This window comes from Gadus morhua, chromosome 23 (genome assembly GCF_902167405.1).
Source record: "Gadus morhua chromosome 23, gadMor3.0, whole genome shotgun sequence".
Taxonomy (NCBI): Eukaryota; Metazoa; Chordata; class Actinopteri; order Gadiformes; family Gadidae; genus Gadus; species Gadus morhua.
Window position 1 is genome coordinate 363701 of NC_044070.1, and position 24903 is coordinate 388603.

At 43.0% G+C, this 24903-nt stretch overlaps 1 protein-coding gene across 2 annotated transcripts in view; it reads right to left on the reverse strand.

Moving 5' to 3' along the window:
* The window catches only part of LOC115537492 (dihydropyridine-sensitive L-type skeletal muscle calcium channel subunit alpha-1), a 137101-nt gene that overhangs the window by 14870 nt on the left and 97328 nt on the right, over positions 1 to 24903 (reverse strand). Inside the window, exons 26-35 of one of the 2 annotated variants that reach the window (XR_003974811.1) lie at positions 6402 to 6560; positions 5747 to 5857; positions 5571 to 5654; positions 4850 to 4897; positions 4635 to 4661; positions 4404 to 4529; positions 4238 to 4303; positions 4048 to 4139; positions 3056 to 3249; positions 2797 to 2924 (exon numbers count right to left, since the gene is read on the reverse strand). Coding sequence is in view for 1 of the 2 variants with exons in the window: in XM_030349462.1 (XP_030205322.1) it covers positions 2797 to 2924; positions 3056 to 3215; positions 4048 to 4139; positions 4238 to 4303; positions 4404 to 4529; positions 4635 to 4661; positions 4850 to 4897; positions 5571 to 5654; positions 5747 to 5857; positions 6402 to 6560 (1001 nt within the window). In the remaining variant the exon portion in view is untranslated. The remainder of the gene's footprint in view (positions 1 to 2796; positions 2925 to 3055; positions 3250 to 4047; positions 4140 to 4237; positions 4304 to 4403; positions 4530 to 4634; positions 4662 to 4849; positions 4898 to 5570; positions 5655 to 5746; positions 5858 to 6401; positions 6561 to 24903) is intronic. The other variant, XM_030349462.1, reaches the window with a different exon arrangement.

Sequence of the window (24903 nt, forward strand, 5' to 3'; positions counted from 1 at the left end):
CTCTCTGTGACTGATCCTTCCTTGTCTGACCACTTTTGTGTTTTCTTTAACATATCTTTTATTCCCGACATACAGACAAAATCAAACACTGTCAAAAAACGGTATATCAATGAAGATTCTAATGTACTTTTTGAAAAGGCCATCTCCTTGCTACCACCTCTAAACCAATGTTCTGCTGATGATCTTGTAGAAAACTTTAATTTGAAAATTTTGAAAGTCATCGATGTCATTGCACCTTATAAGGTTAAAACGATTTCTGGAAAGCAAAAGGCACCCTGGAGAAAAGCTGCTTCTGTAACAGCACAGAAAAAAGAATGCAGGAAGGTTGAACGCATCTGGCGTAAAACAAAACATCATATTCATCATGATATCTACAAAGAGAGCCTCCGTGCCTACAATTTAGACTTAAAAAATGCTAGAAAAACATTTTTCTCCAATATCATTAAATCCAACACTAATAATGCAAAAACCCTATTTGCAACTGTTGACAGACTGACCAACCCCCCAACAGAAATTCCACCTGATCTCCATTCCACGCAGAAATGCAATGAGTTTGCAGCTTTTTATATTGATAAAATTGAAGGTATCAGACGCGCCATCAATATCTCCACTTCAAACAAAAATATTGGACTACCACCCTGTTCAGGCAAAAATAACGTGGCACGGATGGCATGCTTTAATGTTATAGACTCTCAAAATCTTGTGGAAACTGTGACACAACTAAAGCCATCCACCTATTGCCTAGATACTATACCTACCAACCTCTTTAAGAATGTTTTCGACTGCCTAGCAGTAGACATATTGCAGATAGTTAACAACTCTCTCCAGTCAGGCAATTTCCCAAAAGCTTTGAAAACTGCAGTTATTAAACCCCTTTTAAAAAAGCGGAGCCTAGATGCCTCTATTAACAACTACAGACCAATATCAAATCTACCCTTCATAAGTAAAATCATTGAGAAAGTTGTCCTCCAGCAACTTAATCACTTCCTGGCATCAACTGGTTGCTATGACACCTTCCAATCAGGATTTCGACCCCTGCACAGCACTGAGACCGCCCTTATTAAAGTTGTAAACGACATCCGTCTTAACACAGACTCTGGCAAAACCTCAATACTAATGCTACTTGACCTCAGTGCTGCATTCGACACGGTAGACCATACATTACTTCTGGACAGGTTAGAAAAACTGGGTGGGGCTTTCAGGCACCATCTTAAATTGGTTCAGGTCCTACCTACAAAATAGGAACTACTTTGTCTCCATTGGCGACTTTGTATCAGAATCAACCAACGTGACATGTGGAGTCCCACAATGTTCGATCTTAGGACCCTCTTTATTCAACATTTACATGCTCCCACTAGGGCAAATCATGCTAAATAACAATATTGACCATCATTGCTATGCTGATGACACGCAAATCTATGTATCGCTATCACCAAATGACTATCGGCCCATAGATCTTCTGTGCCAGTGCATTGAGCAAGTGAAAGAATGGATGTGCCGAAATTTCCTTCAACTAAATGAGGACAAAACAGAGATAATTGTATTTGGTTCTAAAACGGAAAGGCTTAAAGTAACCCAACACCTTCACTCTCTGTCCCTGAAAACCTCAATCAAAGCCAGAAATCTAGGGGTTATCATGGATTCAGATTTACATTTCGACAGTCACATCAAATCAGTTACAAAATCGGCATATTATCACCTTAAAAATGTAGCAAGACTTAGAGGGCTCATGTCCACCGAAGACTTACAAAAACTTGTACATGCCTTTATCACTAGTAAGCTTGATTACTGCAATGGTCTCCTTACAGGTCTCCCAAAACAAACTCTGAGGAAGCTTCAGCTTGTTCAGAATGCTGCTGCTAGAGTTCTAACAAAGACCAAAAAATGTGATCATATTACACCAATTCTGAAATCGTTACATTGGCTTCCTGTAGGTCAGAGAATTGATTTTAAATCATGTTGCTAACCTATAAATCCCTACATGGTTTAGGCCCAAAATATTTAGCTGATATGCTCCCACTACACCAGCCTTCTAGACCACTAAGAAGCTCTGAGACCAATCTGTTAATTATCCCCAGAGTAAACACAAAACATGGGAAAGCAGGATTTAGTTACTATGCAACAAATAGCTGGAATAAACTCCCAGGGGATTTAAGACTTGCCCCAACTCTGAGCACCTTTAAAACAAGACGCTGAAGACTTTTATGTTTGCTAATAGCTTTCTGCTAAATCTTAAACACATTGCACTTTCTAAAAAGCTTTTTTTTAACTTTGCCTTTATTTTATATTTTAATACTAAAATGCCTTTTTAACTTTCTATTTTACCCATTTCTTTGCATATGTTTTTCTTTTACTTATCTATTATTTTATTTAATTGTATGACAATGTTTATATGTGAAGCACTTTGAGTCTGCCTTGTGTATGAAAAGTGCTATATAAATAAAGTTGCCTTGCCTTGTATGATCCTCGGGATCTTACGACCTACCCTTATCTCACTTGCTATATTTTCAACAATACTCTGATTGGCGGTGGATTTTACCCCCTTGGTTTTACACAGGCAAGGCAGTGAAATTGCCGGACGTGCCAAGCCGCGACCGAACCGGCTTGGCAGTGTAAAAGGGCCTAGTGATTCCTCCACCACTGAAGCAATATTTAACACAAGTCGCTACAGAAGATAAGTCGCAAAGTCGGCTTCGTCACATTCCAACTCAGACGGCTCACTGCGCTGCACCACAGGAAGCACACAGAAGACCTTCTACATTTGTCACACATTGAAGCTCTTTCCAACACACTTACGTGGCCTCAGGGTCGTATTCTGCCCAGATCTTCTTGAACTCATCCAGGTGTTGGGGTCCAAGAATCGACCAATCACGTGTCAAGTAATCAAAGTTGTCCATAATAACAGCCACAAATAGGTTGATGATCTTTACAGAGGAAATTCAACAAATATAAGCTGCATTCAGTTCTATACATGCCTTCATGACACACAGATGTATCTCTGCACTATCAACATATGAATGTTATGTGTGTTCTGTGCTTGTTTGAATTTATTTACCAGGAAAGCACATAGCATGTAGAAACTCATGAAATATATGATGGCAAAGTTGGCTCCGCAGGTGTTCTCCTCCCCCGGTAGGTAGTCTGACTTGGGGTCGCACCTCTTCCCATACATGCAGGCCAACATGACCTCGTGCCAGGCCTCCCCAGTGGCACACCTGCAAAGAGACAGGGGTCATGGATGTTGTGATGCTGAAAGACACAATGTGAGATTTATTATTTGTATACTTTGTTGAATAGATGGCTTGAAATAAGATAACATGGGAATAAAGTTTTGTTTTAGTAATAAGAACAAACTGAGGCTTTTTAATGATAACTGTGCTATGTGACAATAGTTTTAGTTATTTTATTACGTTTAGTCCTCTCCTTGGTATCCCCTTGTCTTCTGCCCCATCCTTTGTATGTCTTCATACACCAGTGTATTGTATTAATCGTACTCATCTTTTGTTCATGGTTTGTCTTGAAGAATATAGTGAAGACCTTTTAGATTTAACTTTTACAGTGGAGTCAGTGTCTGCATTTGGGTATAGTAATGAAGTGTATATTGTAGTTTGACAGTATGGACAGATATTATTTTCAATGAATGGAAACGTAAAAAGAGATGCCTAATCATTACATTGTGGAGATTGAAATAGTTGGAAAACGGATGCTTATACGTTTCCAGAAGAATTAAAGACATTTCTAAAGTCCTCCATAGCTTGAAGTGATTTATTATCCAAGTGTGCAACAAACATCTTGTCCTGATCTCCGCACTTGGGTCCTGGTCCCATTCAACCTGCTTACCTTAATTCATGGAACCCAATACAGGGTTTGGACTGGGTTTGTTTCCTACCCTGAGTTGTAGCTTCATGCATAGCCACATTAAAGAGATCCATCGCAGCGGTTAGCACTTTGTGGCTGAGCCACTTTTTGCAGGATTATCTTAATAAATAAATACATGTGGTGTTACCTTATAAGACGTTTAATAACAAACAATAATAGTCCACCTACCTAAACAGTAGTAGCACAGCTTGTGGGAAGGTCTGGAAGTTGTTATTCCTGTTGATATATGTGCCATCTACCAAGGCAATTTTCCCAAATATCTATTCAAATCGAGATAAAGCAGTATAATCAGACGGAATTAGAGCTTTCTTCTGTCTTTGTGTACATGTTTGGGTGTGTCTCTCCAATGTACATATACCTGCATTCCAACCACAGCGTAGATGAAGAACAGCATCAGAATGAGCAAGGCTACGTAGGGCAATGCCTGAAACACAGCCAGTGAAACGCATAGTTAGCAACAATAATAATATATATTAAAAAATAAGCTACAAAGCACGTTAAGCGATTCCAAGTGGGTTTCCTACCTGGAAAGACTTGATGAATGTCCACAGCAGGTTCCGTATGCCCTCAGAGCGATTGAGCAACTTAACGAGACGCATGACGCGGAACAGTCTGAAGAAAGTGATGGACACACTCATGTTCTCCTTGGACTTGACAGAAGGAAAAAGCCCAATCATATCAATGAATACAGAGTCCAAAAACAACTTTTCTCTCTGTATTCAATGGAAAGATTGTCATGATAAAACAAAACTTACTGCAATTGCCTGCATTGGATCCACTTCCTACAAAATATATACATTTTACAATAATACATTTTGATAGCACATTTAGAATATGTATTATGTATGTTACATTGTTGTGACCTATAATCCTTCAAAAATCGGCATTACATAATGGATAAAATATGCTATCTTCAGTAGCTTGTTAAACATTAAAACTTGGTAGTATTATAAGTATGCTACCCCATTACCATACAGCCATGGAGGCAGTAAAGCCCTCCCGAAGAAGCTAGCGCGGCCTGGGGAGAGGAAAACAAACAGAAGTACGGTTATCGGCACAAGGCTGTGGGGATGGCTGGAGGTGGAGGTGTATATCACTGCCTCTCAAACATCTTGATTTCTGTGTACACAAAAGAGGGGGTAGACATATATGACCCCCCCCAACACAGACTAGTGATCAGCCAGCCAAGTTTAGCCTACGACACTAAATCAAATACTTTAGATGACCTTAGATAACCATTCTGTCTCCAAAACGCCTGGGCATGCTCCACATTCACAGCTTATATGGCCCGCTCAGCCCTGGGATACAGTGAGAGAGGCTGATTTTACATAATATACTAGGGCCACCGAATAGTTCTAGGGCAACAGAATACTGAATACTGAGCAAACTTCAGGAACAGACAGTTTAGACCGTGTTGGTATTACTGATAATCCGCCTGAGCTCCATGTCTTATTGTGTCTTAGAATACCACAAACCTTTGGTCATACCTCTCGATCGCCCACATCAGAGCTATCAATATCTTATCTTATTATAATAAACGCAGTGTTATTTGTTGTCGATATATAATGTACTTCTTGGACTAATATTATATATAGCCTACAATCCTACAAAGCCTTACATGACACCAGTGTTGCTCATAACCTTTACCACCGAACTTCATGTATTGATTGAAATAATGAAATGATCCTCACATCAACCTCACTGAGGGTCACGTCCACCACGCTGCCAATCACGATCACAAAGTCAAAGACGTTCCAAGGGTCTCCAAAATAACCCTGTTAGAATACGCGGGAGGAAGAAAGAATGTACTACTAAAAAGTCTTTCTGCTGTTGATGTTTTATTTTAGTCTATGATTGTGTGACTGACCTTGGCTTTGAAGGCCATTAGTTTAAGGATCATTTCCACGGTAAAGAGAACAGTGAAAATCACATTCAGCATGTCTGACAGATGGGTCACATGTTCCGACTGGTTACAATGCTGGGATTCAAGGAAAATAAATAGAATGATTTGTTCCGTTCATCAGCAATGCATCAAACAAAGGGCTCAAAAGTAATGAGTGATTTAAAATGAAGCTAATCATGATGATACAAAAATGTCCATAAACACATTTCAATAAAGTAACATTTAGTAAAGAGTCTGAGCAGTTTATTTAGATGACCACGTCCGAGTCAGGGTTAAGCTCATCAGTATAACGCCACGGTGTGTGGTGCATTTCATATACAACGTATCACAAGCGTCGGTCGTTATCCACCCCCTCCAAATCAAAAAGATATATACGGGTGTATATATATATATTATATATTTTACTTTTGCCTCACCATAGCTTATTCAGGATCATATTAGATCAGTTTTCTTATCAAATTACCTTAGGCTAAATCCTCCTCAAGCTACTCCTTTTGTGATACTGCAGTTAAGGTAGACTTTAATAAAACATTTTTGGTTTCCGAATCTGGCAGAAACTACTCAATAATTCACATTAGAAGACGTAAAATACAGAGTGATAGAACAAAAGATGGCCTACCTGTGTTCCCAGGCACATGGTGTTGAGCATAATCAGGAGGAACATGAGGTACTCAAAGTAGCAGGAGGTGACGATGTACCAGACCTGGTACTGGTAAGGGTTCTTGGGAATGTAGCATCGCAGCGGGCGCGCCTTCAGCGCGTACTGCACACACTGGCGCTGGAGGAAGGAGAGCCAGGTGTTCACCATCATGTGTTTCGTTCAGGCAGTTTAGACGTCTCAGGCCAACAATGCATTGTAACTTTTATTGCATTCCAGCCAGGTACTTTTATCATGTGATTATTGTACTTCAAAGTGTTTGCACACTGCCTCAATGAACACTACACCCAACTTCAGAATGTGAGCCAACTCAGATGGACTTCGCAATAAGAAACTTCATCCGACAACAATAACAGGTATGGAATACCAGCCCGATGTTGTGTGCCAGCAACAATGTTTAAAAGTAGGGCCATAAATAAATAACATTATTTGAACTTGAATATGGGCTAGGGTGTACGGATAGAGTAGTAGAAGAGAAGTCTTTACCGCCCTGAGTGGCCATTCGGATGGCAGACAGTAGTAGACTTAAATCATGTGACAAAAACATATTAACTGTCCCCAGAAAAAGTTTGATATGCAACTGATATTACATCACAGACTCTTATGGGCGTAGAATAGGATCTAGAAATATCCCGACAATGATACGTTTGGATTCTTAACCTTTTGTTCACCCTTGACAACTAGTTTAACTAATATAAAGGATCCAAATTACGTTAACATCAGTCTCAAAGACAATATTGTCCACAAAGCACAGCCATCCTTAAGCTCCAGTACAAAGAAGTCAAAAGGGATTTTAAAATTGTATTTGTCGTGCAGGAAAACAGAATACTACATCTTTATTATGAACCCAGGGGCCGTATTCACAAAGGATTTTAGGGCTAAAAGTAGGTCCTAACTGGCGAATTTAAGAGCAACTCCTAAAAATAATCGGCGTGTCACGCTTAAATTTAGGACTCCTAACTTTTTTCACTAAGACCAATTCACAAAGTATTTTAGGCCTAAAAGTAGCACCTAAGTCTAGGAGACCTTAAAAGTCCTCAAGAGCAGCGGTCCCAAACCACCGGGCCGCGGACCGGTATCGGGCCGCGGGACTTTCCTAACCGGGCTGTAGGTTAGTAGGCTACGACATGAATTGAAAAAAAATATAAAAATAAAAAATATATATATTTTTTTAAAAATTCATGCAAAATGCATGCACACTTAATAAACTCAATTTACTTCGCAATACTGTCACTCTTTTACATGCCATAAGTATATATGCAGTTGTTAGATTGCATATAACATGTTTGCATTTTTGGCAAGGTCTTAACTTCTTTTCTCAGGCATAACTGTCTGTCTGTCCCGTCCTCAACACGTATTGGCTTCAGCGGCTGCGCGCGCAGCCTAAGCTCACTTCACTTGTTCAGTTCAACAGTAGTGTCACACTATGAGCTCAGCTCAACCTGACACTCCAGGGGAGAATGACAAAGCATTTAAAGCCAAGCTTGATTTGTTGGGACGACGAGTGGACAGGGGAGTATTCGATATGTTCCAGACATTAGTGGGGATTTGGGGAGAGACTGAGGCAGGGCCCATTCTCTCGCAGCTGGTGCGCGATCACCTTGTTGCGCTTTCAAATTAATTCGAACGTTACTTCCCATCCTCCAAAGATCCACGCGAACGAATGATTGGATCCGCAACCCATTTGTCAATGTCCCGAATCACTTGTCAGTGCAGGAGGAAGATCGAATGATCGAAATAGCTAATGATGTTGGTGGTCTTAAAAGTGTGTTTGAGCAAACCTCCCTGGCGGGTTTTTGGATCAAAACCAAAGCAGAGTATCCCGAGATATCCGTAAAAGCACTGAAAACGTTGCTTCCTTTCCCACCACGTACCTATGCGAGGCCAGGTTTTCGGCAATGACTGCAACTAAAACAAAATTGCGCAATCGATTGGACATTTGAAACACGCTAAGGGTGTCACTGTCTTCCATCACCCACAGATGGAACCTTCTTGTTGCAGGGAAACAAGCACAGGGCTCCCACTAATTAAAATTAATTGTAGCCTATTCTGTGGCCTCACAAACGCGTGTTAAGTTCCCTTACTGACATTTTGTGTTGTGCATGTTTACACTTGATAGATGTTACTTTAAGTTTGTTTCAATATATTTATGTTCATAGTTGTTAATTTTTCACTTGTTCAAGTTCACATTCTTTTTTAAGAGTTTGTTACCTTCACTGTTCATAAATAACTGGAACTAGTTATTTTAAATTAATGCATGCACAACAGTATATGAAAATATCAAAAAAATTGGCAACCTCTGGTGGGCCCGCCCCGCCGGTCCGTGAAATTTTTTGGAGATTCAAACCGGTCCTTGGTGCTGAAAAGGTTGGGGACCCCTGCTCAAGAGGACTCCTAACTCAGTAAGACCTATTCACAAAGAATCGTAAAATGGCCGCGAGACTAAATGTTTTGGAGACAATCGAAGACTGTGAGTTAATGAAGAGATATAGGCTAAATCGTGAGGGTATTAAACTTGTTGTGGAGTTAGTGTGGGATGCAATAACATCCCCGACCAACAGGAATAATCAGATTAGTCCCGAAATAAAATGTTTGGCAACACTACGTTATTTAGCAACAGGGAAAATGCAACTTTGGAATGCCGACGATTTAGGAATATCGCAACCATCAGTCAGCCGTGCCATAAACCAAACTATCAACGGGGTCACTAGACTGCATATCATCCAACAGTTTATCCAGTTTCCTTTGGACATTCAACAATTACACAGGATCAAAGCCAACTTCATGGCAATTGCAGGTATGCCCGGTGTGGTTGGTGCTATTGACGGGACGCACATAAAAATAATTGCGCCATCAAAAGATGAGGAAGTGTTCGTCAATAGGAAGAAAGTGCATTCCATCAACACGCAGGATGTTTTTGATGCAAATTTTAACATAGCCTACTGGATGTTGGTGCAAAGTGGCCTGGAGCTACCTATGATTCGCGCAATTTAATGGAGAGCGGTCTGAGGCAGCTTTTTGTGAGGCACCATGTACCAGTTGGGTGTCACTTGCTGGGTGACAGTGGCTATCCCTGCAAGACGTGGCTCTTGACTCCCTACCTCAATCCACAACCGGGAGCACAGTTAAAGTATAACATGTAAGTGATTACGCAGATTACGCGGTAACCCTTCCTTTTACAGTCCCCTAATTACTAGGTATTTACCCGGTACATACATGGTAAATCATAGTGTATTACTGGGTATTTACCACTGGTAATGAGAAGGTAAATACAGAGGTAGTTACCCGGCAAATACATGGTAAATCATAGTGTATTACTGGGTAATTACCACTGGTAATAAGGTAAATACAGAGGAATTATCCAGTAAATTATAGTGTATTACTGTGTAATTACCACTGGTAATAAGAAGGTAAATACAGAGGAATTACAGCTGAAGTACTAAGTAAAACCTCCACTATTACCCAACACCTCAACTAAGTAGCGTGTAGTTGTAACTGTTTTAGGTTGGTAATAACTCCGATATTGTGTACTTCCTAGGAAATTAGGCAACCAATTCTTAGAAACACTTATTATCCATGGTTTATGTTCTTAACAGCCGAAGTTTAATGATGTACTATCTAGAAATTAGCATAGTACTTTCCAATAAAAAACTTTTTCTTAGCTATTATTCGTCGCTACACCCATTTAGAAAGGGTTTATTCGATTTACCACTATGGAATTACTTACCTGGCAACAACCTCTGCAGGAACAGTTTTCCTCCAGTGTTATGGTACATCTTCTTAAATACTGGGTACAAAGCCGTTTGTTTCCATGGTATTACCAGGTTCTTACCATATAATTTATAATAGATACATTCCATTGTCCATGCAGTCAACACAAACTCGTACCATGTACGTTATGCGACGTTACCAGGTAAAACACACCAATTTACCCAGTAATTAAGCTGAAACTGTACTGTGAAAGGAAGGCCTCGTTTGTTTCCATGGTATTACCAGGTTCTTACCACATAATTTGCAATACATTATTCCCTTTTCCATGCAGTCAACACAAACTTGTACCATGTACGTTCTGTGACGTTACCAAGTAAAACACGACAATTTACCCAGTAATTAAGCTGAAACTGTACTGTAAAAGGAAGCCTCGTTTGTTTCCATGGTATTACCAGGTTCTTACCATATAATTTGTAATACATTATTCCCTTTTCCATGCAGTCAACACAAACTTGTACCATGTACGTTCTGCGACGTTACCAAGTAAAACACGACAATTTACCCAGTAATTAAGCTGAAGCTGTACTGTAAAAGGAAGCCTCGTTTGTTTCCATGGTATTACCAGGTTCTTACCATATAATTTGTAATACATTATTCCCTTTTCCATGCAGTCAACACAAACTTGTACCATGTACGTTCTGCGACGTTACCAAGTAAAACACGACAATTTACCCAGTAATTAAGCTGAAACTGTACTGTAAAAGGAAGCCTCGTTTGTTTCCATGGTATTACCAGGTTCTTACCATATAATTTGTAATACATTATTCCCTTTTCCATGCAGTCAACACAAACTTGTACCATGTACGTTCTGCGACGTTACCAAGTAAAACACGACAATTTACCCAGTAAGTAAGCTGAAACTGTACTGTAAAAGGAAGCCTTGTTTGTTTCCATGGTATTACCAGGCTCTTACCATATAAGTTGTAACTGGTTATTCCCTTTTCCATGCAATCAACACAAACCATATATGTTCTGCAACATCGTTCACCAGTAGTTAAGCACTTTAATTGTTGTTATAAAACCCCAAACCACTGTTGATGAAAGACATATTAAAATTAAACAAAATCAAAGGCTTATCTTTCAAACATGCATATCTCACAAACAGGCACTGAACCCTGAAGAAATCTGACAAAAAAAAGAGCCGTCCACATCAACTCAATTTAAATGTAATTGATGGTGTTTTCATAAAACACATGACAGTGTTATGGCAAGTGACCACAAGGAAGACTGCCTCAACCTCCACAATTTGAATAAGTGGTGAATGCCATGCAGCAATCTGCCTATGGGAGCATCTTTGTGGTCATTCGCAAACCAATGAGTCCACTCTATGAATGAGAGATGACTCTTTAGTGTCTTCTCTGTGAGGTATCCCTGCAGTCTCCACATCTGGGATTTGAAGGCTGACCAAGACCTGACCAGGTACCTCCAAATCTCCCCTTCGAGAATCAGAAGACAAGAAAATAAACATTAGGACTGTCAATTAATGAACATTTCTAGAACATGTAGAACTCAAAGATTATTTTGTTTATCAGTTAAGAAAGGATGCTGGTCCTCTGGCCATTGTGTTTGGTCATATTGAAAAGAGAAAAAGGCATAGCCATAAATACAGTTGATAGGACGGGAGGGGACAGGCAGTTAGCCCTTTAGCATCGAGCTAGCGGAGCTTCTGTCATTCAAATAACTCGGACATGTTGTTTAAAACCTATAGCACCCAATTTATTAAAATATCCGGATTTAATCGGGCTCTCTCCCATAAGTACAGTTAATAGGACGGGAAGAGACAGGCTCTGTTAGCCCCGGTTAGCGCGATGCTAAAGAGCAGCTCTACCGGAGCATGCCACCTCAACAGGTGCAAGTTAGCCTCCGGTTTGATATTCGCCGGATATTCGGTTTACCACCCAATCGGATTCATCGACATAAGTGCAATACATTACGGGCTTAGTATGTTGAGGACGGTTTAGGACACCGTATCGCGAAAAATCACAAACACATGTTGTCGCCATCGATGTCTGTGCAACAACGTCATTTACGTTCTCTGGCTGCTACCTGTTTTAGGGACCGTCAACAAGTTACACTCACCGACTGGTGGCAGAGCCGTTACCATGGAATTGTTTCTGGAAATAAATCATATAAAATAACATAAAAATCACTAAAAAATACATTTTGTCACCTGATTGTACTAGTAGTTGCCAATGGTGGGCTGCTACTTACTGCAGGTAACTTTGCTAATATATTGCATTATTGTTAAACGGGATGCAATTAATAATTTCAAATATAGTTTGGTCGATTTTTGTCGAATATTAAACTGTTAACTGCTTTATGATTAACTATATTGCAATATATTTGCGTGATTAATTTCCTGAAACAATTCCATGGTAACGTCTCTGCCAACAGTCGGTGAGTGTAATTTGTTGACGGTCCCTAAAACAGGTAGCAGCCAGAACGTAAATGACGTTGTTGCACAGACATTGATGGCGACAACATGTGTTTGTGATTTTTCGCGATACGGTGTCCTAAACCGTCCTCAACATTGTAAGCCCGTAATGTATTGCCCTTATGTTGATGAATCCGATTGGGTGGTCAACCGAATATCCGGCAGATATCAAACCGGAGGCTAACTTGCACCTGTTGAGGTGGCATGCTCCGGTAGAGCTGCTCTTTAGCATCGTGCTAACCGGGGCTAAGAGAGCCTGTCTCTTCCCGTCCTATTAACTGTACTTATGGGAGAGAGCCCGATTAAATCCGGATATTTTAATAAATTGGGTGTTACAGGTTTTAAACAACATGTCCGAGTTATTTGAATGACAGAAGCTCCGCTAGCTCGATGCTAAAGGGCTAACCGGAGCTAACAGCCTGTCCCCTCCCGTCCTATTAACTGTATTTATGGCTATGCCTTTTTCTCTTTTCAATATGACCAAACACAATGGCCAGAGGACCAGCATCCTTTCTTAACTGATAAACAAAAGAATCTTTGAGTTCTACATGTTCTAGAAATGTTCATTAATTGACAGTCCTAATGTTTATTTTCTTGTCTTCTGATTCTTGAAGGGGAGATTTGGAGGTACCTGGTCAGGTCTTGGTCAGCCTTCAAATCCCAGATGTGGAGACTGCAGGGATACCTCACAGAGAAGACACTAAAGAGTCATCTCTCATTCATCGAGTGGACTCATTGGTTTGCGAATGACCACAAAGATGCTCCCATAGGCAGATTGCTGCATGGCATTCACCACTTATTCAAATTGTAGAGGTTGAAGCAGTCTTCCTTGTGGTCACTTGCCATAACACTTTCATGTGTTTTATGAAAACACCATCAGTAACATTTAAATGTAGTTGATGTGGACGGCTTTGTCCTATTTCTTCAGTGTTCAGTGCCTGTTTGTGAGATATGCATTGTTTGAAAGATAAGCCTTTGATTTTGTTTAATTTTAATATGTCTTTCATCAACAGTGGTTTGGGGTTTTATAACAACAATTAAAGTGTTTAACTACTGGTGAACGAGGTTGCAGAACATATATGGTTTGTGTTGATTGCATGGAAAAGGGAATAACCAGTTACAACTTATATGGTAAGAGCCTGGTAATACCATGGAAACAAACGAGGCTTCCTTTTACAGTACAGTTTCAGCTTACTTACTGGGTAAATTGTCGTGTTTTACTTGGTAACGTCGCAGAACGTACATGGTACAAGTTTGTGTTGACTGCATGGAAAAGGGAATAATGTATTACTAATTATATGGTAAGAACCTGGTAATACCATGGAAACAAACGAGGCTTCCTTTTACTGTACAGTTTCAGCTTAATTACTGGTTAAATTGTCGTGTTTTACTTGGTAACGTCGCAGAACGTACATGGTACAAGTTTGTGTTGACTGCATGGAAAAGGGAATAATGTATTACAAATTATATGGTAAGAACCTGGTAATACCATGGAAACAAACGAGGCTTCCTTTTACGGTACAGTTTCAGCTTAATTACTGGGTAAATTGTCGTGTTTTACTTGGTAACGTCGCAGAACGTACATGGTACAAGTTTGTGTTGACTGCATGGAAAAGGGAATAATGTATTACAAATTATATGGTAAGAACCTGGTAATACCATGGAAACAAACGAGGCTTCCTTTTACAGTACAGTTTCAGCTTAATTACTGGGTAAATTGTCGTGTTTTACTTGGTAACGTCGCAGAACGTACATGGTACAAGTTTGTGTTGACTGCATGGAAAAGGGAATAATGTATTACAAATTATATGGTAAGAACCTGGTAATACCATGGAAACAAACGAGGCTTCCTTTTACAGTACAGTTTCAGCTTAATTACTGGGTAAATTGTCGTGTTTTACTTTGTAACGTCGCAGAACGTACATGGTACAAGTTTGTGTTGACTGCATGGAAAAGGGAATAATGTATTACAAATTATGTGGTAAGAACCTGGTAATACCATGGAAACAAACGAGGCTTCCTTTTACAGTACAGTTTCAGCTTAATTACTGGGTAAATTGTCGTGTTTTACTTGGTAACGTTGCAGAACGTACATGGTACAAGTTTGTGTTGACTGCATGGATAATGGAATGTATCTATTATAAATTATATGGTAAGAACCTGGTAATACCATGGAAACAAATGGCTTCGTACCCAGTATTTAAGAAGATGTACCATGACACTAGAGGAAAACTTCCTGCAGAGGTTGTTACCAGGTAAGTAATTCCATAGTGGTAAATTGAATAAACTCTTTCTAAATGGGTGTAGCTATGAATAATAACTAAGAAAAAGTATTTTATTGGAAAGTACTATGCTAATTTCTAGATAGTACATCATTAAATTTGGGCTGTTACCAACATAAACCTTGGATAATAGGTGTTTCTAAGAATTGGTTGCCTAATTTCCTAGGAAGTACACATTATCTGAGTTATTACCAACCTAAAACAGTCACAACTACACGCTACTTAGTTGAGTTGATGGGTAATAGTGGAGGTTTTACTTGGTACATCAGCTGTAATTCCTCTGTATTTACCTTCTTATTACCAGTGGTAATTACACAGTAATACACTATAATTTACCGGATAATTCCTCTGTATTTACCTTCTTATTACCAGTGGTAATTACCCAGTAATACACTATGATTTACCGGGTAACTACCTCTGTATTTACCTTCTTATTACCAGTGGTAATTACCCAGTAATACACTATAATTGACCATGTATGTACCGGGTAAATACCTAGTAATTAGGGGACTGTAAAAGGAAGGGTTACCGATTACGCTTAGTCCTATGCGTAAAACACATCGTAATGGCTCTTTGACGCCTTTTATTTGTTGAATCCATAATTATTATTGTTTACTGTTTTCCTCCATATATGTTAGAGCACACAAACATATCCGAAATGTTGTGGAGAGAGGAATTGGGCAGATTAAACGTCGGTTTCATGTCCTCCACGGCGAAATACGCCTCACCCCAGAGAGGGCAAGCACAGTCATCACTATGTGCCATTCTACACAACCTCTGCAAGCGGAGGAACATTCCACAGCCAGACGATGATGATGATGATGACGATGAAGAGGACGATAATCACAATGATGATGATGACGGCGATCAACATGACAATGAATTTGGCCGTGTGGAACCGAGTGGACTGGCATTTAGGGATCACTTTGTGAATACACATTTTAGGTAAACACCTTGGCACAAATCAGTCAACACACATTTGTGTAGTCCATAACATTTATTTTCTTTCAATCTTACGTATTTTTATTGTTTGCTTTCTCTCTCTCTCTCTTGAACGTGCAGGCTACAACGTCATTATCGTGGTCTGCACAAACTTGTCATCATGTGTGTATTCTGCTAACTGCACTATAACTACTTGGGAATTCATTTCTAGCTAGGCTATTTCCTTTATTTTTCTGTGATTTAGTGGGCTCGTCTGAACAACCAATCACCGCACTGACCGCTTCTAAACTTGTGCACGAGAATCGACGTGATCCATATCAACGGCGCGTCACTCTTAGTTCACTATTAGTTCACTCTTAGTGATTCATCCTTAGTAAGAGTAGGTCTCAGGGGCTTTGTGAATAACTTTTAAGAAAAAGCTCCTACGTAAAATGTTTTGGCGCGAGTTAGGAGCACTCCTAGTGGTAAGATAAAATGCTTTGTGAATACGGCCTGTGAAAAGCGAGGGTCGCATTTCCCCAGATGCTACCATTTAGCCATTTACCTTTTGCATGCACACCTAGCACCACACTACAAACAACCACGCACCACAGTTTAATACACTCCATTTATTTACAAACATGCTAGCAGCCAGATAATTCACACATACATGTGTTTGTCAACTACCCTTCTTCCTGTCCGTCCGGCAAACTGGTCCATGGGGAACGCGTGCCTTCTTCTTCTTCTTCTATTTGGTTTTATTGGCAGTTGGCAAACAAACATGCGCATTACCGCCACCTACTGGTTTCTTTATGCATCTTTATTTACTATTGTAACCCTGAGTTACCCGGATTTCATATTTTCTTCATCAAATTTGTTTCTTTTAAATATCCAAATACGTGCCTATATATCTTTCTTTAATTTCTGCCAAATTATTCTGCATTTGTCGTCTCTCTACTTCATACTTTCTACAAATGTTCATTACATGATCTACAGTTTCCTGCTCCTCACAATGATCACACCTCCCTGTGTCATGTTTTCCAACCATAAACAACGATGCATTTAGCCCTGTATGTCCAAATCTTAACCGTGATATTACGGTTTCTTCCCTTCTGCTCCTTCTTTTCCTTTTAATTATGTTTTTACCCTCCATCTTGCTGATATTTATGCGTAATTCAATTTCTTCACATTTTGTTGCCTCTTTTGCCACCTTATCTACCACCTCATTCCCTCTCACTCCAATATGTGCCGGTACCCACACAAACACCACTGTTATACCCATCATCTCTATTCTATGTAAAATCTGTTTTATCTCTTTTAGAATGTCCGGCCTGCTATCTGACTTACTGCTCTGTAGACTGGTTAGAACTGAACTTGAGTCCGAACATATTGTTACTCTTACTGGTCTAGTTTCCTCTACCCAATGTATTGCCAATAATATTGCAATCATTTCTGCTGTATACACCGATACTTCATCATTGACCCTTTTACCCACCCGCACCTGAAATTCTGGGAGGGAACGCGTGCCGCATGGGAACCAGGGGCCGTATTCACAAAGCATTTTATCTTACCGCTAGGAGTGCTCCTGACTCGCGCTAAAACATTTTACATAGGAGTTTTTTCTTAAAAGTTATTCACAAAGCCGCTGAGACCTACTCTTACTAAGGATAAATCACAAAGAGTGAACTAAGAGTGACGCGCCGTTGCTATGGATTACGTCAATTCTCGTGCACGAGTTTAGAAGCGGTCAGTTCGGTGATTGGTTGTTCAGACGAGCCCACTGAATCACCGAAAAACAAGGAAATAGCCTAGGCTAGAAATGAATTCCTATTAAGTAGTTATAGTGCAGTTAGCAGAATACACGCATGATGACAATTTTGTGCAGACCACGATAATGACGTTGTAGCCTGCACGTTCAAGAGAGAGAGATAGCAAACAATAAAAATACGTAAAATCTAAAAGAAAATAAATGTTACGAACTACCCAAGTGTTGACTGATTTGTGCCAAGGTGTTTACCTAAAATGTGTTTTCAAAGTGATCCCTAAATGCCTGTCCACTCGGTTCCACACGGCCAAATTCCTTGTAATGTTGATCGCCATCATCATCATCATCATCATCATCGTCTGGCTGTGGAATGTTCCTCCGCTTGCAGAGGTTGTGTAGAATGGCACATACAGTGATTACTGTGCTTGCCCTCTCTGGGGTGAGGCGTATTTCGCCGTGGAGGACATGAAACCGACGTTTCATCTGCCCAATTCCTCTCTATACGATGTGTTTTACGCATAGGACTAAGCGTAATCTGCGTAATCACTTACATGTTACACTTGAACTGTGCTCCCGGTTGTGGATTGAGGTAGGGTGTCTAGAGCCACGTCTTGCATGGATAGTCACTGTCACCCAGCAAGTGACACCCAACTGGTACATCTCAAAAAGCTGCCTCAGACCGCTCACCATTAAAATGCGCGAATCATGGGTAGCTGAAGATCCAGGCCACTTTGCAACAACATCCAGTAGGCTATGTTAAAATTTGCATCAAAAACAACCTGCGTGTTGATGGAATGCACTTTCTTCCTATTGACGAACATGTCCTCGTCTTTTGATGGCGCAATTATTTTTATTTTTTAGTTATATATATTTTTTTATAACTTATAATTTTTATAACATTTTATTTCGGGACTAATCGGATTATTCCTGTTAGTCGGGGATGTTATTGCATCGCGCATTAACTCCACAATAAGTTGAATAACCTAACATTTCGTCTCGCAGGCATTTTAAGATTCTTTGTGAATAGGTCTTACTGAGTTAGGAGTCCTCTTGAGGACTTTTAAGCTCTCCTAGACTTAGGTGCTACTTTTAGTCTTAAAATACATTGTGAATTGCTCTTAGTGAAAAAAGTTAGGAGTCCTAAATTTAAGAGTGACACGCCCATTATTTTTAGGAGTTACTCCTAAATTCGCCAATTAGGACCTACTTTTAGCCCTAAGATCCTTTGTGAATACGGCCCCAGGGCTTTATTTTCTGTTCCGGGACAGTTCATTTGGTTTGCTAATGGCGGGGGTGGTGAGGTAGCGTTTGAGTGGTGTTTGAGTGATCATGTGATATTGATGTGTCACCTATCCCAGTGGTTTCTCCCAATCGACCCTGATTGGTAGGCCTATTTAATGGGGAGACATGGGAGGTGAAAAAGGTCGGGCATTTGACATGCAACAGCTTGCCGAGAGGCTGTATTCTTTTGTGTCATATTTTTGTACTTTTTGGGCACTGTAAATAAACCGGCACCATTTTTGCAACCTTCAACTCTCTGAGCCGACTCCTGCTTTTTGACCAAGTGACTCCTTGGTTGCGTCCCGTCCCGCATGTGAGTTGGGGGTTCAATACCTCTTTCTCACAGTTGGTGGCAGTGGTGGGATCGTGGCGCCCTCCAAGAGCACGAAGAGAAGTCCAGGAAGACGGGCGCAGATAGGCCAGGGGAGGTCGATCCGACATCTAACCCGGGGTATGCCGCGGCCAGAGGAGGAAGAAGATGAGGAAGCGGACGGAGCCCCGGGAGGTGTTCCAGTGGCTGATGATGCCGCAGAGGACACCGGGAGGATGAACATGGCATCCCTCTACAGCCTCCTTCAGAAGACTCTCCGGAGCCAAGAGCGTGAGGCTTACAAGCAAGAGCAAAGATGGCGTAGCGTGCAGGTGCAGCTGAACAACGTCCGAGATGAGCTGGAGGGAGAGCGAGGGCGTGGCGGTGATGGACGTCGGCCAGGAAGTGATGGCGTGCGACATCCAGTGGAACCACCACCAGCAGCACCTCCGTATCCAGGCCCAGGACCAGCAGCCCCAGCAGACCCAGCAGTGCCGTCTCCAGTCGCCTGGACCAGCCGTGCCAAAGCTGGAGGAGGGAGATGATATCGAACAGTATCTCACCACCTTCGAGAGACTGGCAGCCGCCTATCGGTGGCCAAGAACTGAATGGGCCGTGTACCTGGTACCTTACCTAACGGTACGGGCACGGGCTGCATACGTGGCGATGGATATCCTGGAGGCCATGGACTACAGCAAGGTGAGAGAGGCCATTCTCTCAAAATATGAGATCAGCGAGGAAATCTACAGGCAGCGGTTCCGTGATCCGGACGTCCGACCAGGAGAGACCCCGAAAGAGCTATACAACCGCCTGAAAGATAACTACAGAAAGTGGATCAAGCCAGACAGGAAGACTGTTGAGGAGATCGGAGAGCTCCTAATTCTGGAGCAGTACCTGTGTTCCCTGGCTCCTGATGTGCGTGTGTGGGTGAAGGAGCATAACCCGACTACTGGCCAGCAGGCTGCAGAGCTGGTAGAGGCGTTCCGTCCGGCACGCTCGGGTGCGAAGGCGTTCCGGTTCCAGAGCTTCAACCGATCACCAGCCGGGGGTAAGTCTGGGGGAGACGGTATGGGAGTTGGTCCTAGGGGGTCTGGTCAGAGTAGGACGCCATACACACATCCTCACACAACACCTACTTCACAGCCTAGACCCCCATACAATTCACCCTCTAACTCACAGCCTAGGCAGGCCCCAGCACCCACAGCCACACAGAGGAGCGTGAATGTGGTGTGTTACTACTGTAATCACCCAGGTCACATTAGCAGAGAGTGCCCCGTCAGAAAGGCCAAAGAGAGGCTAGGCATGTGTAGTGTACCTAGACCCGGTAGTCCATCTAATGAGTGTGTGGGAAAAGTTCAGCCTGTCCCTGTTACGGTCAATGGTAAAGCTACTTTCGCTCTCCTAGACACAGGCAGCAGCCAGACCTTGGTTCAGCCCCATCTGATAGACAAGTCAGATAAGCTGGGGAAAAGGCAGATCAGGGTGTGTTGTGTGAATGGCGATGAGCATGTCTATCCGGTGGCAAAGATATGCCTTGTGGTTAAAGGGCGTACCTTTTGGCTAACGGCGGGGGTAGTTGAAGGGTTGAGCCAGCCAGTAGTATTGGGACAGGATGTCCTCATACTGCCTGAATTGGTGCAATCCACCAAGCCAGTTAGTATGGTAGCGACTAGATCACAAGGTAAGGCTAAAGTGGAGGCTAATAAGTCACTGTTGGACATGATGCCCTTTAGTCAGGTAGAAATTAGCCCACTTGGGCATGTCAAGGCGCAAAACAGCCGCAGACAGAGAAGGAGAGAGAAGCTGCAGGGCACAGTGCAGAGAATGGGAGATCAGTTGCCAGTTTCTGTTGTGCCACGAGAAGCTTTGTGGGAGATTCCCAGTAATATCAGTGAACTGCAGAAAGCGGATGAGTCGTTAAAAGAAACCTTCCGCAAAGTCACAGAGGTAGATGGTGAGAAGACTGGTGTAGCTACGGCTTTAACGGGCGAGTACTACTTTATCCAGGAGGGCCTATTGTACCACCAACCCGAGGGGGGGCCGCAGTGAGCAGTTGGTTGTCCCAAAGGGTCTTAGAGAGAAGGTATTAACCTTAGGCCATGATATCCCTTGGGCAGGGCATCTTGGAAATGTTAAGACTCTGGAGAGGATAGCTGCACGTTTCCACAGGCCAGGGTTATACAGTGAAGTACAAAGGTACTGTAAGTCATGTCCCACCTGTCAACTTACCAGTAGCCACAAAGTCAGACGTTCCCCTCTTCATCCACTCCCAATCATTGGTGTCCCATTCCACAGAATAGCGATGGATATAGTTGGGCCCTTAGAAAGAACACGGTCAGGGCACAGATTCATTTTAGTAATTTGTGATTATGCTTCTCGATACCCTGAAGCCTTTCCCCTGCGCAATATCACAGCTAGCGCTATCGCACGAGCTTTACTGCAGCTGATATCTAGGGTAGGCATACCAAACAAAATCCTCAGACCAGGGAACTGCATTCCTTTCCAAAACACTCAAACAAGTTTACGGTTTACTGGGGATAAGGGGAATAAGGACCACTCCCTAACACCCTCAAATGGACGGGCTGGTAGAGAGGTACAACAGAACTTTAAAGAGCATGCTGAAAAAGTTTGTTGCAGCCAATGGCAAAGACTGGGACCAGTGGCTACCGTACCTCCTTTTTTGCCTACAGGGAGGCCCTTTGAACTGTTGTATGGGCGTCAAGTCAGGGGCCCTCTGGATTTGCTGCGGGAGGCCTGGGGGAACCCTAGGCCCACTGAGACCAACAGCATCCTTGCCTACGTCCTGAAGATGCGAGACAAGATGGAGGAGATGGCTAGCCTGGTGGAGGACAACATGCATCAGGCCCAGCAGACCCAAGCCCGGTGGTACGACCAGTCGACGAGACAGAGGAGCTTCACGCCAGGAAAGCAGGTTCTCTTGCTGTTGCCGACGACGGAGAACAAGCTTCTGGCCCGCTGGCAGGGGCCCTATCGGATTACTCGTAAGCTGGGGCCGGTGACCTACGAGCTGGAGATGCCAGGGAGGCGTAAGACCAGACAGGTCTTTCACATCAATCTCTTCAAGGAGTGGCACGAGCGGGAGTTGCCGCTCAGCCACCAGCTGATGGTGCAATCTGTGGGGGAGGATGAGGATGCTCCGGAGCAGTTCTTTCCTTCGCAGGTCCCCAACACTGAGCCCGATCTTTCTCACCTGACTTCTCAGCAGGTGCAGGAGCTGCGGGCCATCATCCCGGAGGGGATGTTCTCCGAGCAGCCAGGGCGCACAGCGGTGGTGGAGCACGACATCCAGCTCAAAGACTCCAAGCCGGTGAGACAGCGGATGTACCGGATTCCTGAGCGCTTGTTGCCTGCACTCAAGGAGGAGTTGGAGGCAATGAAGCAGCTGGGGGTCGTTGAGCGGTCCTACAGTGGCTGGAGCAGCCCTGTGGTTCTCGTTCCTAAGAAGGATGGGAGCCTCCGCTTCTGCATCGACTTTAGGCAGCTGAACGCCCAGTCCAGCTTCGACGCCTATCCAATGCCGAGGTTGGAGGACCTCCTAGAGCGTCTGGGAAAGGCGCAGTTTGTCACAACGCTTGACCTCTGCAAGGGGTATTGGCAGGTGCCCTTGGCTGAGGGAGCGAAGCCATACACGGCCTTCCGTACCCCTCAAGGTCTCTACCAGTTCACGGTCATGCCTTTCGGCCTGCAGGGGGCGCCTGCGTGCTTCCAGAGGCTTATGGACCGTGTGCTGGATGGCACAGATACCTTTGCAGCGGCGTATTTGGACGACGTGGTAGTTTATAGCGCCAGCTTGGGGCAGCACCTCCAGCATCTGGGGGAGGTGCTGCGCCACATCAACGAGGCTGGACTGACGCTCCAGCCAAGGAAATGTGCCCTGGCTCACCCGTGCTACACCTCTCACTGATCTGACCAGGAAGTCGGGGTCCACGAAGGTCAGGTGGGAGGAGGTGCATGAGGGGGCTATCCAGGACCTGAAAGCAGCATTGCTCTGTGTTGCAGAGTCCGGACTTTGAGAGCCAGTTCACAGTACAGACAGATGCCTCTGGAGTGGGACTGGGGGCAGTTCTTCTCCAGGGGGAGGCCGAAGAGCAGAAGCCGGTGGCTTACATAAGCCGTAAACGCTTTCCCCGGGAAATCAGGTACTCAGTAGTGGAGCTTGAGTGCCTGGCAGTGAAATGGGCCCTAGAGACTTTGAAATATTACCTGATGGGCAGAGACTTTTTACTTGAGTCTGATCATAAGGCATTGCAATGGTTGGGGAAAATGAAAGATTCAAATGCACGCATAACACGATGGTATTTGTCTTTGCAGCCATTCCAATTTCAGATTAGGTACAGGGCAGGGAAACAGAATCCCGTAGCAGACTTCCTGTCTCGTCACCCTAGTGACGAGCCTTCAGAGGGGGGAGGAAATGTGAAAAGCGAGGGTCGCATTTCCCCAGATGCTACCATTTAGCCATTTACCTTTTGCATGCACACCTAGCACCACACTACAAACAACCACGCACCACAGTTTAATACACTCCATTTATTTACAAACATGCTAGATAATTCACACATACATGTGTTTGTCAACTACCCTTCTTCCTGTCCGTCCGGCAAACTGGTCCATGGGGAACGCGTGCCGCATGGGAACCAGGGCTTTATTTTCTGTTCCGGGAACCAAATGAACTCTGTTCCGAGTTCATTTGGTTTGCTAATGGCGGGGGTGGTGAGGTAGCGTTTGTACTTTGAGTGTCGTTATGGTTGGTGTGATTTATTTATCCAAGACTGTGTTGTGGGTGTGTGTGTGTGTATATATTGGTATGCATCGTTTGATGAACGTATAGTGTTGGGGCTATTGTTTTGTGGTGTTTGAGTGATCATGTGATATTGATGTGTCACCTATCCCAGTGGTTTCTCCCAATCGGCCCTGATTGGTAGGCCTATTTAATGGGGAGACATGGGAGGGGAAAAAGGTCGGGCATTTGACATGCAACAGCTTGCCGAGAGGCTGTATTCTTTTGTGTCATATTTTTGTACTTTTTGGGCACTGTAAATAAACCGGCACCATTTTTGCAACCTTCAACTCTCTGAGCCGACTCCTGCTTTTTGACCAACTGGCTCCTTGGTTGCGTCCCGTCCCGCATGTGAGTTGGGGGTTCAATACCTCTTTCTCACACGGCCCCAGGCCTTTGAGTCCGGCAGATTAGTCAACAAATCGTTCACTCTATGTTACAAGCATCCAACTTGGCAGAAATATTCTTTGGAACCCACTAATTCCAAAAAGCTTGTTAGCCAGGCAAAAAAAAAAAATCCAATATGGCCGCCATTTTCCAAGATGGCCACCATTGAACGCCATTAGACTTGTGCTGTGTTCCAATACCCTTACTATCCGTACTTACTACGTTTAGTACGTAGTACGTTCCAATTCAGATCCGGCGAAAATAAGTATACTTCAAGGACCCGGATGTCGTACTCAAAACGGGCTAATCGTGAAGTGTGGATCGAAGGACACTTTCCGTACTCAACGGCAGCCATCTTAGCTACGTAGCGGAAGAGGCGGAGCCAGGCTGAGCCAAAGTCGGGGCATTTTCCACATAGCCTGCACCAATAGAATCATTTTGTAGTTTTTATAGCTTTTTATAGCTGCTAGGCGTAAAGAGTTCACAGTTCAAAGCGGGATGCTTATTGCGGGAG